Here is a 24,567-nt window from a genome sequence, read left to right as displayed (position 1 = left end):
TGCAGCCATAACACAATTGCATATGTATAGCACAGTTTTTAGTTTGCTTTTAGTGCTAAGCAAATAACAACTTGAATCCTAGATAAACTCTTATGCTAGATGCAATAAAACCCCAAAAGGGTAGAATAAGCAAATATTTTGCTTGCCAACTTTAATCTGGAAGTGGTATTTTAATTCTTTCTCATGCATGGCAGCACCTAGCATTCCTGACATTTCTTGACTGATCTCTAGACTTGAAGTTATTTATGAATTTATAAATATAGGAATGTGTATTTTAACGTACAATTTAAGTTAAGGCAATCACTGTCTTTCAGCAGGAGCTTTAACAATGTCACTGGACCTGAACCAGGATTCTGTTGTAGAAAGGAGGATGCACTTCAGCTGATATCCCCTCCCCTCAGGGATGCCTGCTAGACCTGTTGGGATTACAGTCAGAAGAGTGAGCAATGCCATGAGCTCATCTGTCTCTGTGGTTCAACAGTCTTTAGTTTGTGTCATGTCCATTGTTTCAGTTTCTTATGTATGTGGGAAAAATGCAAGAAAACTTTATAAATGTTTTTACATGCTCTCTAGATTACAGAAGATTAGAAATTCAGTGTAATATGGAATTAGTGAATAAGTCTTACCTCTCGCTTTGCCTGCCATGCTTCTCTCTCTGTTCACCTGTACATTTTTATTAATAATATTTTAATGCAATCTTGCATTTAATAAAGCACACTCCGTGTTTGTTGTGAATGACACAACTATAAACAACTCTTGGTCTATAATGTTTCCCATACAAGACAGAGTGAATCAAGGCCCAACATGGGCGACTTACTGGGTTTTAAATTTTTGAGCAGGAGTTTCTTCACATTTGTTTCACATTTGTTTCTTGTATCTATGCTCACAGTGCCTTTGATGTGCTTGGCTGGGTCTGCTCTGTGTGGAAACATTTGAAAATCTGGTTGTTACATTCAGCTGCCTCATAATCTACTGGTGATCCATCCCATAACTAATTACACCTCAGCCTCAATTGTTGTAAGACCCTTCCAAGTGAGCTACACCTATTTAATTTAATATCATTCTATTCCCTTCCATTCTGTTCCATTCCATTCCTTCCCCTTCAATTGTCCTTTTTTTTTAGAGACAAATAGGTTTTTGCTATAAAAGCAGCTAACAGCTGCTATGCTCTGATTCTATCAGTATGTAGTCAACCATAATGATGTAACATAGAACAAAACAGTAATAAAACTTAAAATTCTTAATTACCAGTGAGATGTGATATTCCCATTGCAATTAGGCTTTCTGGGTAGGTTTAAAGTTCTTTCCCTTTGTGCAATATGAAGCTTTTAGTGTCATTGCTAGTCACGACCTTGGAATTACACTCTTCTTCAGAGCTCTAAGCCAAATGAAAGTGTGGGGAGCCTTTTCCCAAATCAACCCCTTATTTCTCTCTCCTGCCAGGCTGTTCTCAGTACAGAGAAGAATGATTCCTGCTGCCTTCTTCCAACTCTACAGCCCAGCTGAGCCCAGGATGTGGCAGACTCTTGAGTTCTGTGACACCTGCTAAGGGTGCTGGAGGCTACTGCCCATAATTTGCTGGAGCTGCTGCCCGTAATTTGGTGTGTGCTGCTGTTGATTTGGGAAATCTACTGATTAAATTCGGTGGTTATGCTGAATTTTCTTTGAAGACTTGAGATGGCCATATTTGGCCCTCTGGCTTTCTCTTCATCCCTGACTGAACAGGTCCCTGTCTGCTTTCTCTGTAGTAACTACGGCTGCCTGATCTTGGAAATACAACTGCCGCGGTTGTGACGGGTCTCTAACGCGCCTCCCAGAGCCAGCGCGTCCGAGATGCGGCGCGACCCGGGCATGCGCTGGCTCCTGCTCGGTGTCCCTGCGCGTGACGCCGCAGCGAGGGGCCTTGCGTGGAGCTCCGGTGCGCAGCGCTTTGTCTGCCGCGGGGCTCGGGACCAGCCGCGGGAGGGCTCTCTCCCGGCGCGGGGAGCTACCCGGACGGCTCGCCGTCACCGCTGCCGCTCGTGTCTCCAGTGCAAGAAGCACTGTGGCGCCGGGCCTGCTCTCGGCACGGGCAGCCCCCCGATCTAGCAGCTCTGGGCGGTGCCGCCGCGCTCCGCCCCGACCGGTGCCCGCGGACCCTGACGCGGCGTGCGTGGCGGGGCGGGGCAGCGCCCGGTGGCGGCGGCGGCGGCGTCAGCGGGGCCCGAAGCGGAGGCGAGCGGAGCGGGGCCGAGGGTTGTCGGCCGGCAGGATGCTGGAGATCCAGCTAGACGATGGCGGCGTGGGGGGGTACCCGGGCGATGATTACTGCTCGGGATCGGTGATGTCGGAGCGGGTCTCGGGCCTCGCCAACAGCATCTACCGCGAGTTCGAGCGACTGATCCACTGCTACGACGAGGAGGTGGTGAAGGAGCTGATGCCGCTGGTGGTGACGGTGCTGGAGAACCTGGACTCGGTGCTCACCGACAACCAGGAGCACGAGGTGGAGCTGGAGCTGCTGCGGGAGGACAACGAGCAGCTGCTCACGCAGTACGAGCGGGAGAAGGCGCTGCGCAAGCAGGCCGAGGAGGTGAGTGCCGCCGCCCCGCGACTATTTTGGCCACGGCCGGGCGGGGGCCCCAATGCAGGGGAGTGGGAGGGCCGAGGGGGTGGCAGGGGCGGCTCAGGGCTGTGGCCTCGGCCGCCTCTCACAGACCTTCGACCTGGTGCCCGCGCCCCTGCCGTGGGCCTGGTTCGAAGGGAGGCGGGGGGGCGGTGGGCAGCGACCGCCGGTACCTCCTAGAAGCGGAGTACGGGGGCGGGCCCGGGCGAGGCGAGGCGCATCCCCTTCCGCGGGGGCGCGGTACTCCTGCCCCCGGGACTCCTCCGGCCACGGTAGGCCCGGTCCGGTCCGGCCCGGCCCGGCCCGGCCCGGCTCGGCCCGGCTCGGCTCCTGCGACGCACCGCGGGGCCGGGGCCACTGCGGCTGAGCTGCCCCGTGATAGCGGGAGGGAAAAAACCCGAACCACAATAGCTGCAATCCTGTGGAATTCCTGAGGAATTAGGAATTCAGTTTGCAATGCCAACAGCATCCGGAGGGGTCAGCATAATTTGTGGTGTAAAATATAGTTTTTAAAATGGGTAATTTGTGCAGTCATCCAGCATTCTCAATGCCAGCAGTAAGCTGTTTCGTTGGAGCAAGGAATTACCTTTAGAGTATAGCATCTTATTTTTGAAACTTATTTGTGTCAAAACTATGCCTTAAGTTTTAATAAAATCGTTCCCAAGTCAGTACCTGCCGTTTCCTGGAGCGTGGATGCGCTCTCGGGAGAGCGGGGGCAGGGTTGCTCAGCTGGTGGGGTTGTTTGGAAGTGGCTCATGAGAAATCCAATCCCTCTGATGGAGAGGAAGAAGAATCCTCCGGTTACAGGGACTCGGATGTAGACAATACAGAGAGGAGGTGATCTGCACTCTGTCATCTTGCTGCATCTGCGCCTGTCCCAGCTGAAATAGAGCATCCTTTCAGCCTTGAAGGCTGGGAGCCATAGGGATTGCTGTTCAGCCTCTTGGAGTGACAGTCTGTGAGCTGGGATAGAGCTTTTTTGCTGAAAACAGTCCATCCTCACCACATCATCCCCACCACATCATCTCCTTTAAACTTCTTCAAAAGTGGGGTTTTTCTGTCTTTAAGACTGAGGAAGAGCAGAAGATATAAGATCCAGTTGCTTTCCTAGGAGTCAAGTTCTGATTTGATATGGGGTAATTAATAAAATAAAAGAAGTGGTAATAATGAAATAGTTGTTGAACTGGAGAATGGTGTAAAGCAGATGCGAGATTTTCATAGACATGTTCGTGTTGCTTAATAATCATAGGCAAGAAGCTTGGTAACTCAGTGGAGAGGACACTTGTGGCCCATTACTAATACTGAAAGCAAGAGCCAGTCAGTTAAAAGTTTCAGTCCCAAGTTTTAATTATGTATTAATAGATTAGTAAATGATCCTAAAATTCTTTTGAATGCTTGTAGGGGTCGAAAAATTATTCTGAGTACATGATGCTTATTTATGGTGTGTAGAGACAGCATTTTGCTGCTTCTGAGAAATAATTTTTAAAGTGCACCATTTATGGGAAAAAAATGGGACTGACAATGGGGGGTGGAACAGTCCAGTTGGAATCATCTTTCATCTTTCGACTGGGGTGGATTTCTGTTCTGGGCTTATTAGATCCAGGGTGTGTTTTCTGGAAGCAAATGTACTGATGGCAATTACATTCCCTGCAAGGAAACTTCAGAACCATGGCAGAATACCATTTGCCAATGGTATTTTTAGAAAGTGAGATTTAAAAAGTGCCAGTGATGATGAGGATGAAGAAGGTACTCTGTCATCGTTACACACATCTCAGTGTAAGTGGGAGAAGCGTCTGCAAGGAGACCTGGTATCAAAAAGGAATAGATAATGTGTTTTATGACAATAAATGAGAATTCTGCCTCTACAAGCTCCTTATTACAAGGTCTTACATGGAATACACAGCTGCTGTTTCCCTCAGTGTATAACAAAGTACATTATTTATCTGCATCTGTTTCCCACTGCTTACTCTGCAGTAAGTTGCATGTTATGGGGGTGAAAGTCTAAGGAATTCTGCTGGCTACCAGGTAATTGTACACAATCAAAACCCAGAAAACTGTTTTCTTCCCAGAATGTGCATTGCTGCCCTGAAACAGTGCCATAGTGACCAGGGACTGTCCATCCCACCTCTCCAGCAGCATCAGTTTCCTGGGCTGTGCCTCAGGTCTTGGGTGGGATCTTCGCTTCTAACTGGAAAGATCCTCCCCTGGAAACAGGATTTGACCTCAGTCTTGATTCCTCTCTGTGTGTGAGTGCCAATTACTACAATTGAATTGACACTGAGAGGCTGGAGATGATAAATGGATCTGTTCTCTTGCAGTATCCTGTCAAAGGACCCTGAGTTATAGTTACTTAATTTATTAAATTCAAAGTAACTGGAACCGCAGGTGGCCATTGTTGTGGCATTAAAATGTGCATTGTATTGGCTGATTACCACTGTGCAGAGCCATCGCACCTTGCTGTTCATCTTTATGCAGCAGTTGTACACAAACTGACCGTACAGGTATGGTTTGTTAAATTAGGGTTAATCGTAGAATCATAGAAACATGGAATAGTTTGAGTTGAAAGGGATCCTAAAGATCATCTAGTTCCCACACCCCTGCCACAGGCAGAGAAACAACCTCCTTTTCATTAAGGCCATAAAGGAATGTTTAATTTTCAAAATTACTGTCTTAAAGACAATTCTGTATATTGTCTTTTAAATCAATCTTTGCCAAAAGCAAATTAATGCTTTACTTTCTAAATGCTTAAGTTGTAGAGATTCCATGTTTTTCACTTGTCCTAAAATAGGGCAGCAGAAACATCTGGGCAAGTGGATTTAGAGTAGAAGTTCCTTGGCATGAGGTAGTGCTGTCAGTTGCTGTCATTACGGAGCTTAGTACAGAATATTGCAATTTTACATGACCTCCCAGCTGAAGATATGGGATTGCACCAGATTTTTGGTGATTTTGTTTTCTTTCATCTGTTTCATACGAACTTAGAATACATATGTGTGAATGTAGGCTCATTATTGCTTGTGCGGTGTGGTGTTCTGTGGAATCACAGACTCCTCTAGTGTGTCTTTGATCTCCTGAGACTGAGTCCCACACCCTTGCTCAGTGAGGGGCAGCTGGAGCAGGTTGTCCAGGACCTGCTTAGAGTTTAAACATCTCCATGGATGAAGACTGTGCAGCCTCTCTGGGCCACCTGTCCCAGTGTCTGACCCCTAGAAGGAAAAATGTATGTCCTTGTGTTCAGATGGAATTCTGTGTGATTTCCCTTGTGCCCATTGCCTCCTGTCCAGAGCAAAGTCTGCCCCCCTCATCCTTGCTTCCTCCCAGCAGGTACTTAAGCACACTGGTCAGATCTTCCAGGGCCTTCCTGAGCAGCCCCAGCCCTTTCTGCTCCTCCTCCTGTGCAAGATGCTCCAGTTCCTTTACCACCTTTGTGGCCTTGGTGTTTGCACTGGTGCATAGGACATTACTTATTTTTACTGGCTGAGTATTTGGTTTAGCTTGAGGAAATGAAGCTGTTTGATTGTTCTCTTAGGAGCTGCCCCAAATAACTTAGGAAACTAGTGGCTGCTTTTAGACGTATTTGTTAAATAAAAGGGTTACTTAAATTTTTTGGGGTGTCTTTTTGGTGAATAGTGAAAGAGAAAGGTCAAGTGAAGGTCCTGCATGTTGAAGGGATAGACAGAGTTGGCAGCGTTCAAGTGATTGGTGGCAGCAGGACAGTTGACACATGGGTCTGGGGCAGGTGGGTCCAACATGCACACACTGTTCCTTTCTGGGGTCTGCTCAGGGAGCATGTAGGTGTAGAGCTGGGATGAGGAAAGGTCTAGGGACACCTGCAGAAATCCCCAGGGAAAATAGGCCTTATTTGGGTCCACCCTTAATGAGACATTTTGATTTATGCAAGCTGCTTTCCTAATGTTCTGTGTTCTTCCTCTCTTGAATACAAGGATTGCTGTGTGCCCTAAATGCTGATTTCTGCAGTGATTGTTCATCACACTGGGCACTGATGCCAAGATGAATGTGCATGTGTGAATGCACATAAAAGCTTTACAGGGATGTTTGGGGTATGTTAGCATGGCTTCTTGGAGTTAGGAAAGCCAGATGGGCCTCTGCCATGTGGGAGGTGCCTTCAGACCTTTTGTTGCATGAAAACTGCTTCTAGGGAAATTTACATCCTGAGAGAATGGTGGTGGCTCTCCACAGAACACAAAGTGCCTTAGTAGCAAAGTAAGTGTGTTATTTGATTTGCAACATAAGTTCATGCTCATTAGAATTTTTTAAATGGTGATCATTGAAGATGCCTGTAGGTATGGTATAGAGGTAAGGACTTGGTGCTGATCAGGAGGTCTGACCCCTCCTGGAGGCTTTTCGTAGCGTGTGTTCTGTGCTGTGGCAGCCCAGCACCTAGGAGCAACTTCCATTGGAATGTGTCTGGGAAAACCTCTGTCTCAGTACCAGTGGCTGTTCCCATACACTGACTGCTGGGGTGGTCGGTGTGTTTCCAGACTGCAGGTGTTGGAGGGCAGGTGCTGCTGCCATGTCAGTGTCATGGGCCTCTGCTGGGCTCTTGGAGAAAGAGTCAGCATGTAAATGTGTGGCAGAGCCTGCTGGGCTGCAGTTCTCATGGACTTGTGTTGATGTTGACTTGGCCAGGAGATGGGCAGTGCTGCCTTGAGCTGCCCGGGGTGCAGTATGGGGTTCAGCAGCACAATAAGTCCTTGAAGCAGTGTGTCCTGCCTCCTGTGACAATCCCAATGGGCCGTCTTTGGCATTGTTGTCTTGTGGGCTTCTCCATGGGTCTTTTGACAGAATCACAGACTGGCTGAGGTTGGAAGGAGCCTTTGGAGCTCATTTGCTCTAACCTGTTGCTCAAGCAGGGTCATCCAGAGCAGGCTGCCGATGAGTGTGTCCAAGCAATGTTTGAGTATCTCCAAGATGGTGGGAGACTACAAGATACAAGACCTCCTTGGACAACCTGTGCCAGTGCTCGTAGGGAAAAATGCTTTTCTGATGTTTAAAGGGAACCTCCTGTGTTCCAGTTTGTGCCCATTTCTTCTTGTTCTGTCACTGGGCACCACTGGAGAGAGACTGGCTCCTTCATCTCTGCACTTCCCCTTCAGGTATTTATATACATTGATGAGACCCCCGTGAGCCTGCTCTTTCCAGGTACTCCAATCCTTTTATCCTTGGGGCCCTTCACAGGGCTCTCTTCAGTCTGTTCTTGTCTCCCTTATGCTGGAGAGTCCATCCCTGGGCACAGCACTCTCAACCTGCTGGCCATAGCCCAGGACACTATTTGCCTCAAGGTCACACTACTGGCTCATGTTTAACCTGGTGTCCGCCAGCAACCCCAGTTTTCTGCCAAGCTGGGTGGCCCCAGCATGTGTCTGTGTTCCCCAGGGGCAGGATGTGAACTGTGAAAGCCCTTTGCTGGCATTGCCAAGTGTAGGACTTTTACTTGACAGACACCTGGGTGTTGTCATAATTTCCCACAAGAAGCAGTGTTCCTGTCTCCTGCTGTCATGTCTCTGTGGCCATCACTCCTCATTATAGCTTGCTGTTTGCATTGTTTTCTACCTTATAAGCACATTCAATTACCAGTAAGTAATTTTTATGTAATAAGAAGGCTCTGATGTCTTGTTTGAAGATCAGTGGCAGTATTTTGGAAGAGCTGGTCCTTTGTGAGGGGTGCTGTGGCTGCCACATGTACCCAAGAGCTTTCCAATGGGGTGGCAATACGGCGAGCTTCCTGGCTTCTGTCTGCATCTCAAACAGCACAAGAGCTTGTAAAAATTCCCCACTTTGTTAAGGTATGCCTTAAATATTGTCCCACCTCATACCCTCCTTCTCTTTAATGAGATGGGGAGGAAGGATGACAAAAGTGATAGTTGTGGCCTCCAGCCCCTGGTGTTCACTGTAAGTCCTTTCTCTTGTATCTGCTTTCTCTGTGGAATGACTTGCAGCCTGGGAAGGTGTTTTGTTTCTCCACTCTGTAAACAGATCTTACAAATAGCTGATTAATGGGAATTTCTGCAGCCTGACGGTGACCTCATACCATCCAAGGAAGAAAGCTTTGTGGAATATGGGAGACCAGATACTTTTACCTGGATCCTTTGTACTATAGGCTCTGACAAGCATGAAATGGAAGTTCACTTGGTACCAGATATGTCTCCGTATCCTTTAGGCTCCCTTGGTCTGTTCCTGGAGCCTGCAGGTACTGTCAAATTTTACCCACAGAAAAAGTATGAGGGTCTGTATTTATTAGAGGGTTATTCCAATTTACCTTGATTTCTCTTCTGAAATTGTCTTGATTTACAAAAGCTGTTGGTCCTGGAGAAACCAGATTCTTTATTTTCATCAAAACTACTGTGATACTTGTAACAGTAATTTTCTGCTAAGCAGACAGATGTTTGCTTATGTATTTATGATACTTTTTCTGAAATACATCCATTTCGTTGTTCAGAAATAGAAAACAACACAAGTGAGGGCATTTGTGGTGATCCCATTGTGTCTTCTGGATGAGGCAAAGCTCACGTTTTGGGGATGTTAATCATTGTGTCTCAATTTTCTCTTGTGCCTTTTTTTCAGTGATTTCATTTGACCATGATTCAGAATTGATCATGGTCAAATGATCAATTGACAGTCCAATTACACAATATTGTAGATTATGATTAAAACTCAGCAACTGAAGATAGTAAAATTAAAATAACCAACAATAAAAAAATGTTTCTGGAGCTATCTGAGTTTGAAATTTATATCTAAATAGGTTAGTTATTTTAGATGGAGATTCAAATGTTCTCTCTGAACTGGTAAAAGAAACTCACTGGCCATCCTTACAGCCTCCTCATGATGTCTTCATGCTGAATTACCTCTCCCAATATTTTCTCACCTTTTGTAAACATGTTGTCTGACAACTTCTGCAATAGAAGTTGCTTAATAAAGAAAAATAACTTTGTGTTTCAAGTATTATTTAGGATTGTCATACAAATAAAGATGCATTAGGTAGGCATGGATGTGTATTAGAGAGGCTTATTATGTAAATTTTATTGTATAAAAGATGTAACTTTTTACCCCAGAGTGTGCTTGATTTGTAGAAACCTACACCTTGCAACTTGCACAGAATAAACGTCTCATTTCTAACTTAGACTCTGTGTCTTTGTTTAGAGAGCTCCTAAAATTGACAATGGCTCACTGCATTGGCCTACCATCAGCATGTGCCCCATGTGAAAGGTTGGCAATGTTGGGATGCTGAGCATTCCTTGCCTTACAAAACCTGTGGCAATAAGACTGAATGGGATTGTAAGCTAAAAATTTACCATCCCATCATGTATCTTCTAATGCAGGACTAGGATTTATGTTAATACAAATAACTGTAAGGAGATAATTCCTTCCTTCCCCTGAAGGTGGACTGGGAGCCATTTGTTGGGGGATAACTCAGTGATGCCTTTTCTCTGCTCAGAATGAGGTGGAGGGCTGCTTCTGACGGCAGCAGGAATGTTGCCTGCCATCCTGGATCAGGTGCTGCCTCCCTCACGCCGGCCCAAAGGACGCCAGGGCAGGGACCACTCTCTTCCCTTTCCTAGTATCATGGCAGTGTTGCGGCAGTCTGCCCTTTTCTCTTTGTCTCATCCTTTGTGCATGGCTCTACAGGAGAAGGGCAATGCAGGCTTGGTTGGCTGTGGAGTGGGGTGACAGCACGGGTGAAACTTGGGCTGGCAGCAGGGAGGCATCCTGAAGGATGTAGAATGTGCTTGGCTGTTCTGGGGACCTTGGCTTATCAGCCAGTGCTGACTTTGAGCTGTGGAGGTGTGTCCCGCTGCTGGTTTCTCCCCAGCTGGTCTGATGAAAGTTACCCAATGCTCACTGAGAGCTGAATTACAAATGCTTTAGGGTTATACTCCGAGAGATGCAGAAGCAGCTTGTCCTTCCCTTGCCTTTTTTGATCTTCTCCCCATCAAAAGTTTGTGCACAGAATAATTTTTTTTGGTGAAAACTATACATGTTTCTAGCTTGTTAGAGGTGATGTTACAGGACGTTGGCTGTTGGAAAGCCACTTGCTATAAACACATGATTAGTTATTACAATTTTTTCTAACAAATTGTATGAATTCTACACTGATGGGATGAAATGCATTTAGAGACTCTTCTGTTTATGAGTTCTGTTAATTTAAAAGAATGTAACAGTTAGTTGGTGATTCTGTTTTGCAGTAGAGACTGGCCATATGATGCATATTTCTAAATCACTTCTCTATGAGGAATCAGGCTTTCCACATATAATGCCAATCAGTCCTTGCCATTTGGTAAGAATAAAGGTTATCCAAACACAGATCCTTCATACAAATCCTCACTCATGCTCATGGCAATTATTAATATTCATAAATATCAGCATGTTATTAAAAATTGCCTTGAAAGTAAAGCAGTGAGCAAGCACTGTGAGTTGCAATTTATTTAAAAAGAAGTCCAATATCAGTTGATAATGATGATTAGAGGCGATGGCCAGGTTTCTCCTCAACAGGGTTAACTGCATAAGTCAAATTGTGATCCACGAGTGAGCTTTGATGAGAAGCTGCTTTTCCTCTGGTGCAATGGAGCAGCTACTGCCTGGTCCCTTTCTGTTCAAGGCTCTGCAGGTTGATTTATCACTGATAATTTTGAGATTTCCCCAGGTATATGTAGGCAAAAGTTACTACTGGAGTTTCAGGAAGCAGTTGTAAGAGAAAAGCCAGGAAGACTGGGAGGATTTGACTTTACTACCATTGCAGACGGATTTAAATCATGGAATCACAGATGGGTTTGTGTTGGAACGGACCTTCAAGCTCATCTTGTTCCAGCCCCTGCTATGGGCAGGGACACCTCCCACTAGACCAGGTTGATCCAAGCCCCATCCAAACCCAGGCCTTGGACACTTCCAGGGATGGGGCAGCCACAGCTTCTCTGGACAACCTGTGCCAGGGCCTCCTCCCCCTCACAGGGAATAATTTCTTTGTAATATCTAACCTCCTTCAGTTTAAAGCCATCCCCCCCTTATCCCATCAAGACTGGAGGATTGAAATAACTGAAGTTTCAAGAAAAATCCCCAGTCAGTCTTCATTTATCTGAAGATGATACAATCTTCCATCTAGCAAAGGCACCTTGGCCACCTTCATTCTTTTTCTTGTCCCCTGGGGAGGATGCAGATGGTCCACATCCCCATCATCATTGGTTGTCTTGGTGCCTTTGACAAGCTGTAGCAGGCTGGATCCTTTCATGCCATTGAGGAGAAAGCAAGAGGTGTCCCAGGTGAGAGAAGCTGTATCTTGCCTGGCAGGACAGGTGGTTTTACTTCAGGAATTCAGTGGGAAGCACCAAACCTGTTGCTCCTGAGTTGGATTGTGACATGGCCTCCTCTGTTCATGAACACCTGCTGGTGTCTGTCTTCTGTCCCAGTTGCCTGCTTGAAAGGGACTTGCTCAAAGCAGGACATGATGCTCAACTGAGTCTGATAAAAACAGTTTCAGGCTCTTATTTATCTTTCCTGTTCTGCCTGGGTCTTGGCCATCCCACTTGGTGGTATGAATGCGAGTTGCTACTCAGTTCCAGAGCAGACCTGCTTGTCCCCCTCAAGACAGGAAGCATCAACAGTGGGTTGCCTGCCCATTCACCTGCAAGGTTTTGTGGAAAGGTATTCCCATTGAAACTATGTGCCAAAACATAATTGTACATAATAATTGTAAATATTAATTGAAAACAGGAAAATTTACTGATCTGTTAATGATTGGGTATTTTCAAGGCATATGGCCCAAAAGCACATTAGCTTTTTGCCCTCTTTGGGTTTGGGATTCTGTGCTTGTAAAAGGACTGAAAGACCTCACTGGCAATACATTTACAAACAGCATATATGGGAGAAGTGTGTCGTACCATACATTTTGAAGAACTTGAGTATGGAGAAGTACCTTCCCTTTCCCACAATGAAGAGAGGTGTCATTTCAGTGTATTTTACCATTTTCTTTCACCGGTCAATGGTAGCTTTGGAAGAGAGCCCAAATACATGTTTTGGTTGAGCTAAATCAGTAATCTCTATTTATTAGCAAAACTGGAGAATTCTATTTTGGAGGGGAGATCAGTGTCTCGGCAAGGACATCACAAAACCATTCAAGATCATCACGTCTAAGCTTTGACCTATTGCCACATTGTCAACCAAACGAGAGCACTGAATGCCATGTCCAGTCATTTCTTGAACACCTCCAGGAGCAGTGACTCCACCATCTCCAAGGGCTGCCCCGCTGCTCCTGGAATGGAGTTGGGGTTATGTGTCAGGTGATGTCTGTCAGCTTCCTTCCTTCCTTCCTAGGTGCTTGTGGCTGCAGTGGTAGGTCATTCCCCCATTCTGGGGTCCTGCCCTCCCACCAGCCTGCTTCCCTTGAGTTGAAGTGCCCATGGCTGCTCTGCTTCTCACTTGCACATGGTCTTTCATCTTCTGTCCTTTGTTACAAACTTTTAAACTTGTAAACTAAGGATGTAACATGTCTGGGGATAGTTTTATGGTTTAACACAGGTTTTCATCACAGCCCCTTTTGTATCAGTGCTAAATGCAACTGCAGCATCTTTGTAAGTTCCACTTATTTGAACCACTGCCCACACTTCAGTAGCCCCACCTTTGCCTTGCTGGTTGTGTGCCTTGCCATCCCTTCAGCTGAGTGGTTTTTGTGGTGGTCTTGAGTTAATAAAAATCACCACATAATTTGCACCATAATTCCAGATAACAAAAATACCTACAAATATATTTTTGCCCTCACAAAGGAAGATAAGTTAACACTACCAGCTTGTGTAATTTTAATTTTTTTCCTTTCTATATTGTTAATTCCATTAATATTTGTTTCGTTGTCTATTGTTATCCATGCTCCCTCTCTGCTCAGCATTTAAAACCAGTGCATCAGTGTCTTTTATCTCCCTGAGTGGAGGCATATGCTTAGCTATGCAGGAGGCAGCTGTGACTTCAATAATGCAATGTCATACATGGAAAAAAATATATAAAATATTTTGGAAGAAATTAAAATCAGGCAGGCCAAAGTCTGGACAGTGATTGTTGAATGCTTTACGCTTGCTGCACTTGGTGTATGATGAGCTCTATGATTAGCAAAAAGATTCACATCTATGCTCTTGAAATAAGGAAACTCATCTTAAACTAGTACATACCAGGGAATTTTACTGGGAATGCCTCTGTCCAAGTGCCCTGCTTTCACAGAGCAGTCCGCTGTATGAAGAAGCAGTGTGTGAAGCAGAAGGTCTTGCATGTTACAAGGTGGTGGATGTCTGAGAGCCACTCAGCCTGTTAATACTGAATAGTATAAACTATGTGTTTATACACACACATTAAGTTGATATTAGCATTAAAAATGTGTGTAGCTGTACTAGGTATAGCCACATCACTGGACACTGTCTTAGTTTAAGTTGAATTACTTCAGACTTGAGCCCTAGGGACTTCTTACTGCATAGTAGTTTTTGCCCCAGTTCTGTAGCTGTTTTGCCACCAACATTCTCAGAAATACCCAGTCTTCCTTAAAAACTCATGGCAGCAGCACTGGAAGGGACTTCCTGAGTCAGCATGTCCAGTCACTGAGTATTGCAGGAGCTTGAGTCACATAATCAGTTTCATTAATATATCAAGCTTGGTTAAAACTCCTGTCTCTATTTCTCCCTTCCTCAAAATTGCAGTGGAATTCTTTTTTGGGTTTTAATTCATGGCCTGGTTTTCCTGGTTTGTTATTGTGCTATCATTGTCTTTTACTATTAGTGACATTTTGCTCTATCAAGTACTTCTTTCTTTATTTTTTAAAGGGAAACTGGTCCTGTCCTGTCTGGTCTCTGCAGGGTCCTGGAGCCAAACTCTGGTCCCATTGTTAAAGAAGGCAGGTTTGCAGGCCTGTGCCATGTGTCACCTGGCCAGCCTAGTCTTGTTTTATAAATTCCCTCATATTTTAATTGAGTGACGTGTAGCCATATCTGGTGCTTGGGCTGATCCTCTCTGAGAGGCAGAAGGAATAACATGTGATTTTCCAGGGAAAACGTACCTGTGCCTTATAGTGTATGAATGCTCTCTGTGAGTGTCCCGTGGCCTTTTTCAGAGTGTTAGTAATAAGGTTTATGTGAGGGCTTTCACCTTCATTAGTAAGTCTGGTGTGGCCTATATGACATGGAGTTGCTGAGATGGCAGCATGTCCATCTCCTCTCTGCCCCCCTTGGCTGCAGTTGCACCTGGCCCACTGTGAGGGCATGTCACCGTGAGGCCAATTAGCTGATGGTTCCATCATCAGCTCCTTCCTCTCCACCCTTCTCCTCACAGCACAGCTGGTGGTTCTCATGCACTCAAGTGCTGTTCAGCCCTGCATTGCTCTGGTCTCCAGCATAATTCAGTTTTTCTCTCTGATAGTTGGTTCTCTTTAGTGCTGGTGATACCTCCTGGTCTAGTGTCATCTTCAGGACTTCACAATCATACCTTCTTTCTTGTTGGCCATCTTGGTGGAAATAAGGTCAAGGCTGTTCTCAAGGCCAGCTGCTCTGCCAGAAGCCCATCTCTTCTGTGTACACCCCTTTCTTCTCCTGCATCTTCTGTCCCAATTAACCTTGTCATTAGTCCCACCCGGAGATGAGACCACCTGGATGGGTGAACACTGTCTGAGGCAGAGCCTGGAGCCAGGGTCCAAGATGTGGGAGGGTCCCTCTGTATCTTCTGGCTGTGCTGGAAGACCAGGCCTACTTCATGGAGAGCATCATAAAGGAAAAGTAATTCTCCATTGGAAAAAGGCTCCGGTCCCTTAGAGCAGGAATATGGGAGATGGTAATCTTTGCAAACATCAACAAAAAAGATATTTATTTCATGGAAGACACTCAAAGTCCCATCTATGGTTATTAAATATCTAGTAGATAAAAGATGTCATTTTGACTTCTTGAAGTTAGCAACAGGAACAGAAATCTTTTATCTCCAAGCTCTGCACATATAAAGGAAATGTTATTTCACTATGCTTCCATGGAGATTGGAATGTTCTTTCAGGAGTGCATTTGTCTTTGAGGATAGCAAAGATTCCAACACAGGGCATAGCTCAGAGCATCTTTCCACTGATGCCAAATTGATTTTTGCCTTTTTTGCTTTCATATATTCTCGATGTTCTTTACACATATATTTGTAGCTCTGTAGCCTATTATTGAAGCTATGTACTTACTGTGTGTCCTTCTGGGTTAATAAATTGTAAAAACTAGGTTAGAAATACAGTTAAAATGACATAATACTCTGTTCTCTTTTATGATATTTTGTCCATTTTGCTAATAATTGGCCATGTTTACAGTCAAATTTATTTGCTGGAAGAGACCTTACCTGAGGAAGGCTGGTAATTATTTTTCCATATGAAATGCTTGTATGTGTGTCTTCATTTGATTCAGGGTTATATACATCTTAATTACTTAATATAAAAAGGTTATTGTAATAATGCACTGCTAATATAAAATTCCCCCAGGGCTGATATGTAATGTATGCTATATTGGGAATATGGTTTGAAATTCAGGCCAAGCTCTGCAATGAAAACATAAAAGTTTTCACACTTGCCATAGCTGTGATGGCACAAATACACTTAAAATGAGGAAAACACAGTAAGCAGTACAGGGGACAGAACAGTGTTCTCTGCTGGAGAACACACAGAGCAGAGCAAGTGACATCAGAGAACACAGCTGGAATTTTCTGAGTTTTGTGACAAGTACAGGGTAAGATTTTGAACAAATATGAAATTTGAGTTGGTCAATCAGTTGTGAGTTTTAACAAGTGTTCTCTAGTTGCAGATTTAAATTGTTGGTTCTTCATGCCGGGACTGCAGCTCTGTTCAGCTTGTGGCCTCTCTGTCAGTGCAGTGTGAGAGGGTGAGAGTTTGGCCTTTTGGGCTGTGTCCTGTAACACTTACAGTGGAGAAGGTGTCTTCTGTTTGCTGTAACTGAGATCCTTCGGAGATGGAGAAAATACAGTCTGTTTACCAATGGTGTGTTTGCTCATGGCATTGGCATCAGGTGTTCACTCTACAGGTACCATGACTGCGATCACTTGGAACAGGGTCTGCTGAAGGCAAATGCTTTCCAGGAGAAAGGTTGGCATTGCTTGGAGCACCCCCAGACCAATGGGTCTGTCACGTCGAGACACTGAGGAGCAAGATAATCAGGTGAAATGCAGGGACCTCTTTTTTACCTGTAAATGACACTGCTCTCAAGGAGCCAAAATGTTTCTAAAATTCATGTTAGGTACAGCATGATGGAGATGCAGGTATGTTTTTATCACAGGGGGGACGACTAATGACAATTTTTCTGTTTTCTGAGGGTCCATTTCAGCTCTTGAGACCAGCAAGGGAGAGCTGCTTTAAATATTTTTAAACTCTTTGTTTTCCCAAGAGAAACACTAAATATGTGTGTACTGCCTTTCTTCTGGGAATGTTTTCATGCAATAAAGTGAAGGTAATGTTGGTGTAAAGTAGACAACTCAATTTCTTAATCTTCTACTTCATCTTTGCTAAATAAATGCCTATAGGGATAAAAAAACTGAACATAGAATCACAGAATGGTTTGGATTGGAAGAGACCTTAAAGTGCATCTTGTCCTACTCCCTGCCAAGTGCAGGGACACGTTCTGCTGTCCCAGGTTGCTTTGAGTCCCACCCATCCTGGCCTTGGACACTTCCAGGGATGGGTCAACCGCAGCTTCTCTGGGCAACCTGTGCCAGGGCCTCCCCACCCTCCTCACAGGGAAGAATTTCTTCTTAATATCCCATTTAACCCTGCCCTCTGGCAGTGGGAAACCATCTGAGCATGTCTGTGGCCTCCTCTAGACTCACTCCAGCAGCTCTACATCCTTGTGGTGTGGACCCTTGAACTGGAGGCAGCACTACTGGTGGGGTCTCACCTGAGTGAAGTCAGAGGAAGAATACCCTCCCACACCCTGCTTCCCACGCTAAAAGGAAACCACAGCTGCCTTGAGTGAGGGGTTTTCTCCCAACACAGCTTTCACCCACAGCCCTGCTCCCCGACTCTGGACTGAACCACAGCACTCCCTTTGCTGGGCCCCCACTACACACACTGCCAGCCACCACAAATTAAGGCCACATAATGAGATTCCTGCATCTCTGTGTGTCTCTGTCTCTGTTTGGTTTCTCACTGATGTGATGTGATCATTTCTGACAATATGTTACTATTTTTAGTAATTTTCCTCCTTTGCAAGAGACAGGAAAGCAGGAAGCCAAGCAATCCACAATATACCACTGCTCTTCAGAGGAATTGTCATTCTTTGGCCTTGGGATGATTTTTTGCTAGTTATTTTCCCTCTAAAGAGTAGTGTGTGAGCCATTGTTGTTTGCCATAATCCTGGATTATTACAGATCAGTGCTTCTATTTGAAATCTGGGGATAGAGCCTAGCAGAAAAAAAATCCATGTAACATTTATATCTATATATCTATCTGTATATCAGTTTCATATTCCAGTTCTCTTAGATGACTGAGCTGATTAACTGTTTAATTGTTGATATTCAGAAATTATTCTTTGAAATTAGGCATAGAGACTCTGGGAAAAAAAGAGAAAAAGTAATAAAATATAATGCTTTGGTTAGCCTTGCTCTTGAGAGCTTCTGGGGCTGGGGGCTGTTTCTGCTTCCAGTGCACCCACTTCTTTGTCATGATGGGAGACCAAAAAAAAAAGTAATTTTTCTTTACCATCAGTGGAATTCTCATGTCCTTTTTATTTCTCTTTTCTGAAGGTCTTTATTGTATCTCCATAAAGCTGGAGTTGGAAGCTGTGAATTCTTGAGGTGAGGGTGTGAGCTGAGCTCTGTGCAGTGAAGCCATCAGGGAAAACCAGTGATAGCACTTGGCCCTGGGAATGAGAAACCTTTGAAATCAAGGGCAGCTGCAGTAGCAGGCTCAACCTGGTATGCTTCACCACCACCAGATTTTTCTCTTGCCTCTTGGCAGCACTAAAGTGGAAGAATACAGTCAACAAATTAGCAATGCAGTGTTAAAACTCAGTAGCTTGGGCATTGGGATTGTGGCAGAGTGCTTTGTAAAGAGTGGATTGGGTTATTTTAAGATGTGTTTAAAAATTAGTCTATGGAACTATGCTGTTTGGTTGTTTCTTTGGAGTTTTTTGGTCCCCTACTTGGATTCAAACTGACAGAGAGCAGGGTTAGATTGGCTATTGGGAAGAAATTGTTCCCTGTGAGGGTGGAGATGCACTGGCACAGGTTGCCCAGAGAAGCTGTGGCTGCCTCATCCCTGAAAGTGTTTAAGGATAGGTTTGGATGGGGCTTGAAGCAACCTGGTCTAGTGGAAGGTGTCCCTGCCCATGGCAGGGTGCTGGGACAAAATGGTCTTTAAGGTCCCTTCCAACCCAAACCAGCTGTGTGATTCTATGCTCCTATTAAACATTTATAATGAAAGAGAAGTATTTGTAGTGTCTGCTTTCAGAAGTCATTGGGATTGTACTGTTCGAGGTCAGAATTGCAGAGTTGATTCCTCTGAATATTTCCTGCCCTTAGGAAGGTTTGCTGTTAGCATGCACAGAACTTTGGAATTTCATCTTTGGGCATCAAAACATCTCTGCAGCATTTAGGGAGGATTGGCTGGGCATAGACTGAGATAGAAAACATGAAAAGCAGGAGAGTAAATAATGATTCTTTTTCTGTTATAACTGGATTTGATGCTTTTTGTAAATATTATAGACAGAAAATGTTCTGATGGGAAGGAGACTTACAAGTTAGTGTTTCCTCTGCCTGGTTATTTTTAGAAGGTTTAAAGAGTTAGGGTGATATACTGGATCCTCTTCAAGTTACTGAGAAATTTCCACACCTTCAACAGGGCCAGGATTGTATAGTCCCTCTGAAAGAAATGGAAAAAGCAAAATGCCAGTGGATATTTGTTTACTCAATAACAGGTACTTGCAGTATGACTGCCTCTGGGAGCCTGGTTAATCAAAAAAAGTTAAAAAAAATAAAACCCTTTATGCAGTTTGTGTTCTCTGTTTCTCCTGCCCTGTTGCAAATTTCCAGCACCATGGGAAGGCAGAGTTTGGTGTAGAGAGCACTTTGTGACTGGGGATTTCTTGTGTGCTGGGGATATACTTGGTCTCAATCGAGTTTGGGCAGGAGAGATCCTGGAGCCAGTCTAGCTGCTCATCTGGGCCACCTGCAGCCACATGCCTTGGGTGGTGAGCCACAACTTGAGGCCTGTGGTCTGGCATTGTGCTGGAGATGAAGTACTGCCTCTGCTGTCTGTCTCTGGAGACTCTCGTTCACAAGAGTAACTCATGTGAACATCAAGTACCTGTTTTCTCCAAACTTCTGGTGCAGCTTAGTTGTACTTGTGGGTGTGCTCACATCTCTGACTAAAGTTAGTTAAATCTCTGCTGTTTCTAGTGGCTAGTGAGGTGTTTCCCTGGATGCTGTATGGAATGTCTGTTGTGGCTTACTGGGAAAAAATAAAGCCTGCCTGGATACCCTGGTAAGAACTCACTGGTGCCATGAAGGATGAGCAGTAGTGACATCTGGACATTAGGAGCATCTTCCTTGGGCAAAGCCTGGCAGGAATTATTGCGGATAAACCAGGACTCCTGAACAACTGACCAATGTGATCAAGCAGAAGCCGTTTATTGTTTACATTACACACACTTTTATAGATTCTACAAACTACTAAGGTCGCATGTCTTGATTGGTGCGTTTGTCTTGTTCCCTCATTCTCTGCCTTGATTTCTCAGTGTCTTACTGTTCTTACTGTGCAGGTGTTCTACAGTCCTCTGTTACCTAGTTCTTGCCATCCTGGTATGCCGTTTCTCAACTTCTTCGTTCTTATTTTAGCACAGTTTATGTCTTAGCAACCTTGATGAATTCCACAATGCCCTGAGAAAATTCTGATAAGAACAGTTGCAGACAGTAGGGCTGGTGCACACTGAGGCCTAAGTTGTTCAGATACATTGCTGCAAGGAATTGAATCCTCTCCTTGTTCTGCTGTGTTGGCTGCTCACTTCACTCTGGATTTGGGACTTTTCCTGCTGTCAGAGCTTGTGATGAGCATGGAGAAGCTTAGGTGAAATGAATTCTGATGTCCGAGCAGGTATAAGGTGCTGCACATACAGGAACTGGGTCAAGTCATTGGGCCCCTGCTTACAAATGCCATTGTTTGATCTCCTCAGCACCAGGATGGGCCATCCTACAGTGCTTTTATCCAAAATGCTGTTCTGCCCTACAAAAACTTAGAGCAATATTAATTTTTAATATTGTTGTCTCCATGTCTCTTTTCCAGGTGCTTAATTGATTTCTAGTTTTATGTTATTTGATTACTTTTCGGTTGCAAAATAGACAGGTATGAGGAAAAAGACTTAGCCATATTTGTAGAAGAATTAAAGTTAAGGGGGGGGAGGAGGGGGTGTTTCAAAGTTAAGAGCAGGGAGGAGGGGGTGTTTCATGTTCCTGGGTGGAGAAATCGGAGCAGGAAAGTGGTGAAAGCTGAGCCACTGCAATGTGATGGGGATTTAGCTCTTGGCTGTAATGAAAAGGGTTCATCAGAAAAGCTTTAGCACAGAGTGCTTCCAGTAAAATCCTATGAGATAGAGATTATACCAGGAAAATACTCTCTTGGAATAATTTCCATCAGCCTCCAGATGGAGCAAGTGAAACTGCTGCTTCTCAGCTCTGTTGCTCATTGTCAGTGTCTGTTAGGACTTCTTTTCTTTTTTTACTCATTGTGAAATTAGATTGTTGTTCTGAAAAAGCATTCAAAAATTAATCCACAAATTTACAAAGCACGTTGTTTTATAAAGTTCTCAGAATCTATAAAACAGGCTGCTGGGTGAATGACTAAGGGATTTCAATGTTTAATTGACGTCTCAGGAAGAAACACATACTTAAAAATCTAAACCCTTGAACAATCTTAAAATATAATTAATAAGTAAATGTTTAGCCTCTGAGATGACTTCTTTATAACCGAAGAAAGGTGTTGGCATTGCAGCTGTTTCTAGAAGATTCTGTGCAAAACAGCCATTAAGTGGAAAAAAACCCCAAACCCTTATTATGGTAAATTTGGACAGGAAGAGGAATAAAGTTAAAAGCCCAGTTAGAGGTTAAAGGCACTGCAGAACACTGTGTGCAGGGAAGCAAGAAGTGGCTAAAGTGTGTTTGATTGTTTCTGTAAATACAGATATGTAGGAATGCAAACTGAATCACTGCTCCCAGGAATTTACTGAGCAGTTTTAAAAGTTTGCAAGAATCATAAATAATGTGACTTTCAGTCATCTGCAGAGAGGATCTAATTTACAATGATGGTTCCAGTGTCCCTGCTAATAATTCCAGTAAAAGCAGTAGGGAATGTGCATGGGGTTTACCCTGAGAGTGCAGGAGTGTAGATTGGTTCATATGCAGAATTTAACAAAATAATCTTACTGAGCATTTAAATGTGTTACTTTCCCTGAGAATCTTTGCCAAAAAAAAAGATTCTTACCAGTGTCTGTCTCTTTTGGAGTAAAACAAAGCTTTAATTTGTTAAATTTACATTCACATGCCCCTGAGCAGTGACGTTTGTGGAGAGAACACTTCCCTCATGAAGAGGGCAGAAGGGGAGGGATTTTCCTCCCCATTATCCATGATTTTAGACAGACGAGGTTTCTCCAGCCAGTGTGCATGTGCTGGTGAATCTAATGGGCCCGGACCTAAGGAGGATTTGGCAAACAGATGGAGAGAGAGGCAGGGTCAGGAGCAGAACCTTGTGAGCTCTTCACATATCCCTGTTACTTCCTGTGGGCTCCTCTTGACCCATAAACTTTTTAAAGGGTGGATTAAAGCCTGCTTAGCTTAATTTCCTTCTCACTGTCATCCTCAGCAGCTCCAGATCCAGGGCTGCTGCCAACTCTAGCTGTGCTCAAACAGCTCAGCTGTTGGGTTAGTGTTCTAGTTACTGGACTGGTTGGTGCAAATAATGCTGTACATTTGGCTTCATTGGGTGGAACTATTCAGGAGTAATGTAATGAGATTTTAATTTTTGGGTTTATAAGCCAGGCCAGGATGTGTACTGCAGCTGGTGGCATAGCTTTGCAGTACTGTGTCTTTGTGAGCCTAGTGGTAACGTTCAGGCTTGGTTTGCTGGAGAGAAGCACGTATTCTCTGAGTCTTAGAGACTTTACCACCAGTTTGTGTCTGGGATGGTTCTAGAAGCAGCTGTTTCTAAATCTAGATGTGTGGGCTATGGATCCTTATTGCATTAGTGTATTCTGCAGAAAACCTCTGATAACCATGTATCACACAAGAACCAGGCTGATCCTGCAGAGATGTGGAGCTGCATTCACTTCCCAGGGATCCTGCTTAAATATTTCATGATACTTTATGATACTTTATGATATGATATGATATTATGATATGACATGATATTATATATTATACTTTATTATATGATATGATGCTTTATTATATGATATATCATTTAATGGTATTATGTGACACTATATGATATTTCATTATATGGAGTCCCTGTGGCTCCAGTTCCTACCATGAGTTTTGTGATATCCCACAGTGGAGCTGAACAGAATGTTCCACATGTTTTACTCTGCTTTTGTGTGCTGGTGTCCACATCAGGGAGTGACTAAAGCTCACAGGCGAGAAGTGACAGTTTACAGAAAGAACACCCTGAAATCAGGTATTTTCCTGTTGTGTTTTCATCATGAAATGAGTGTATCTCTAAAACCTTTCTTTTGGTCCAGTGTCCTGTGCAGGAATCACACTGCTTTGTGCAGCTGCCTCTGTGTTGGTTATAATGGAAATGAGCAGCAGCAGAGTTGGAGCTTAGTTTTCCAAAAGACTTGACATTTCTGCAAGACTTGTGTCCCCCCCCCACCCCAGGAATTTTGGGTGGAGCTCTCTATATCTGCATCATTAGAAGAGTTAGTCTGAAGGTTTCTGACATAAGTATTTTTAAATACATGATTGTAAATAAAATTTTTCTTCTGTGACATCAAATTAACAGGAATCAAAATTCAGCCTGGTATAAAGAAGACCAGCATTGCTGAGGATTATAAAGTTGTACTGGTTTTCAGAATTCATGTTGGACCATAGTTTATATATTTATTATGCATTGAAGATAACAATATGTTTCTAATATAAAATAAGATTCTTCAGCTTGATAAAATACTGTTGTGCTACTTAAAAATTCTTATTTCTGATTTTGTAATTTATATTCTCTCAAATTTCTATTTTTGTGAGGAGAGGAAGGGTCATGGTAGGGCAAACCCACTTTGCATGTAATCCTCATCTGTGCCTCCTTCTCTACTTCTTCCCTAAGCAGAAGTTCATAGAGTTTGAAGATGCACTGGAACAGGAGAAGAAAGAACTACAAATCCAAGTGGAGCACCTTGAATTTCAGACTCGACAGCTGGAGCTGAAGACCAAAAACTATGCAGACCAGAGTAAGCAAAGCTGTGCACCAGACACAATTGTACACATGCCTTCTACACACATACAGTGCTACTTTAAAAATAATCTTCATACTTTCTTTTGTTTTAATGTAATTTGTGTAAAGGCCAAAATATCTGGTTGTCCCTTACTTTGATGTAAAATTCTGAGCTTTCCAAAGGGTGGGATGTACCCACACTAATTCAGTAGAGGCTACATTTCTTCTCTTTCGTGGTCAGTCTCTCTAGATGCAAGGTGTAAGATTTGGGCCTTTGGAACCTGGTTTCCAGTTTCTCCTTGTAGAATCTTCCATTCTTTTAAAAATCATCACATTAATTAGCTACTTAGTTACTTAGTTTGTGTATTTGTTTTTACAAATACTTCCTTAATATGTGCAGTCATTGAAGTTCCCCTCAGAATTTTTTGGTGTTTCATCCAGTACTCCTGCTCCTCAAGTAGCCAGAAGAGCCAGTCCCAGAGGACAATAAATTGTTGCCAAACGAAGATGCTTACAGGGCACCAGGCTACCACTGAAAAACTTC

At 44.0% G+C, this 24,567-nt stretch overlaps 1 protein-coding gene across 30 annotated transcripts in view; it reads left to right on the top strand.

The window, feature by feature from the left end:
* Nucleotides 1-2,182: 2,182 nt before the first annotated feature.
* MAPK8IP3 (mitogen-activated protein kinase 8 interacting protein 3) overlaps nt 2,183-24,567 on the top strand; it is a 73,647-nt gene continuing 51,262 nt past the window's right edge. For 29 of the 30 annotated variants that reach the window (XM_053958092.1, XM_053958089.1, XM_053958087.1 and 26 more), the window contains exons 1-2: nt 2,183-2,569; nt 23,919-24,039. In XM_053958092.1, the coding sequence (XP_053814067.1) occupies nt 2,252-2,569; nt 23,919-24,039 (439 nt within the window). In that variant the 5' untranslated portion in view covers nt 2,183-2,251. The remainder of the gene's footprint in view (nt 2,570-23,918; nt 24,040-24,567) is intronic. The other variant, XM_053958091.1, reaches the window with a different exon arrangement.

The sequence above is a fragment of the Vidua chalybeata genome, chromosome 16, assembly GCF_026979565.1.
Source record: "Vidua chalybeata isolate OUT-0048 chromosome 16, bVidCha1 merged haplotype, whole genome shotgun sequence".
Lineage (NCBI taxonomy): Eukaryota > Metazoa > Chordata > Aves > Passeriformes > Viduidae > Vidua > Vidua chalybeata.
The sequence above is the reverse complement of the archived record's forward strand: the minus strand, read 5'-3'. Positions and strand labels throughout refer to the sequence as shown.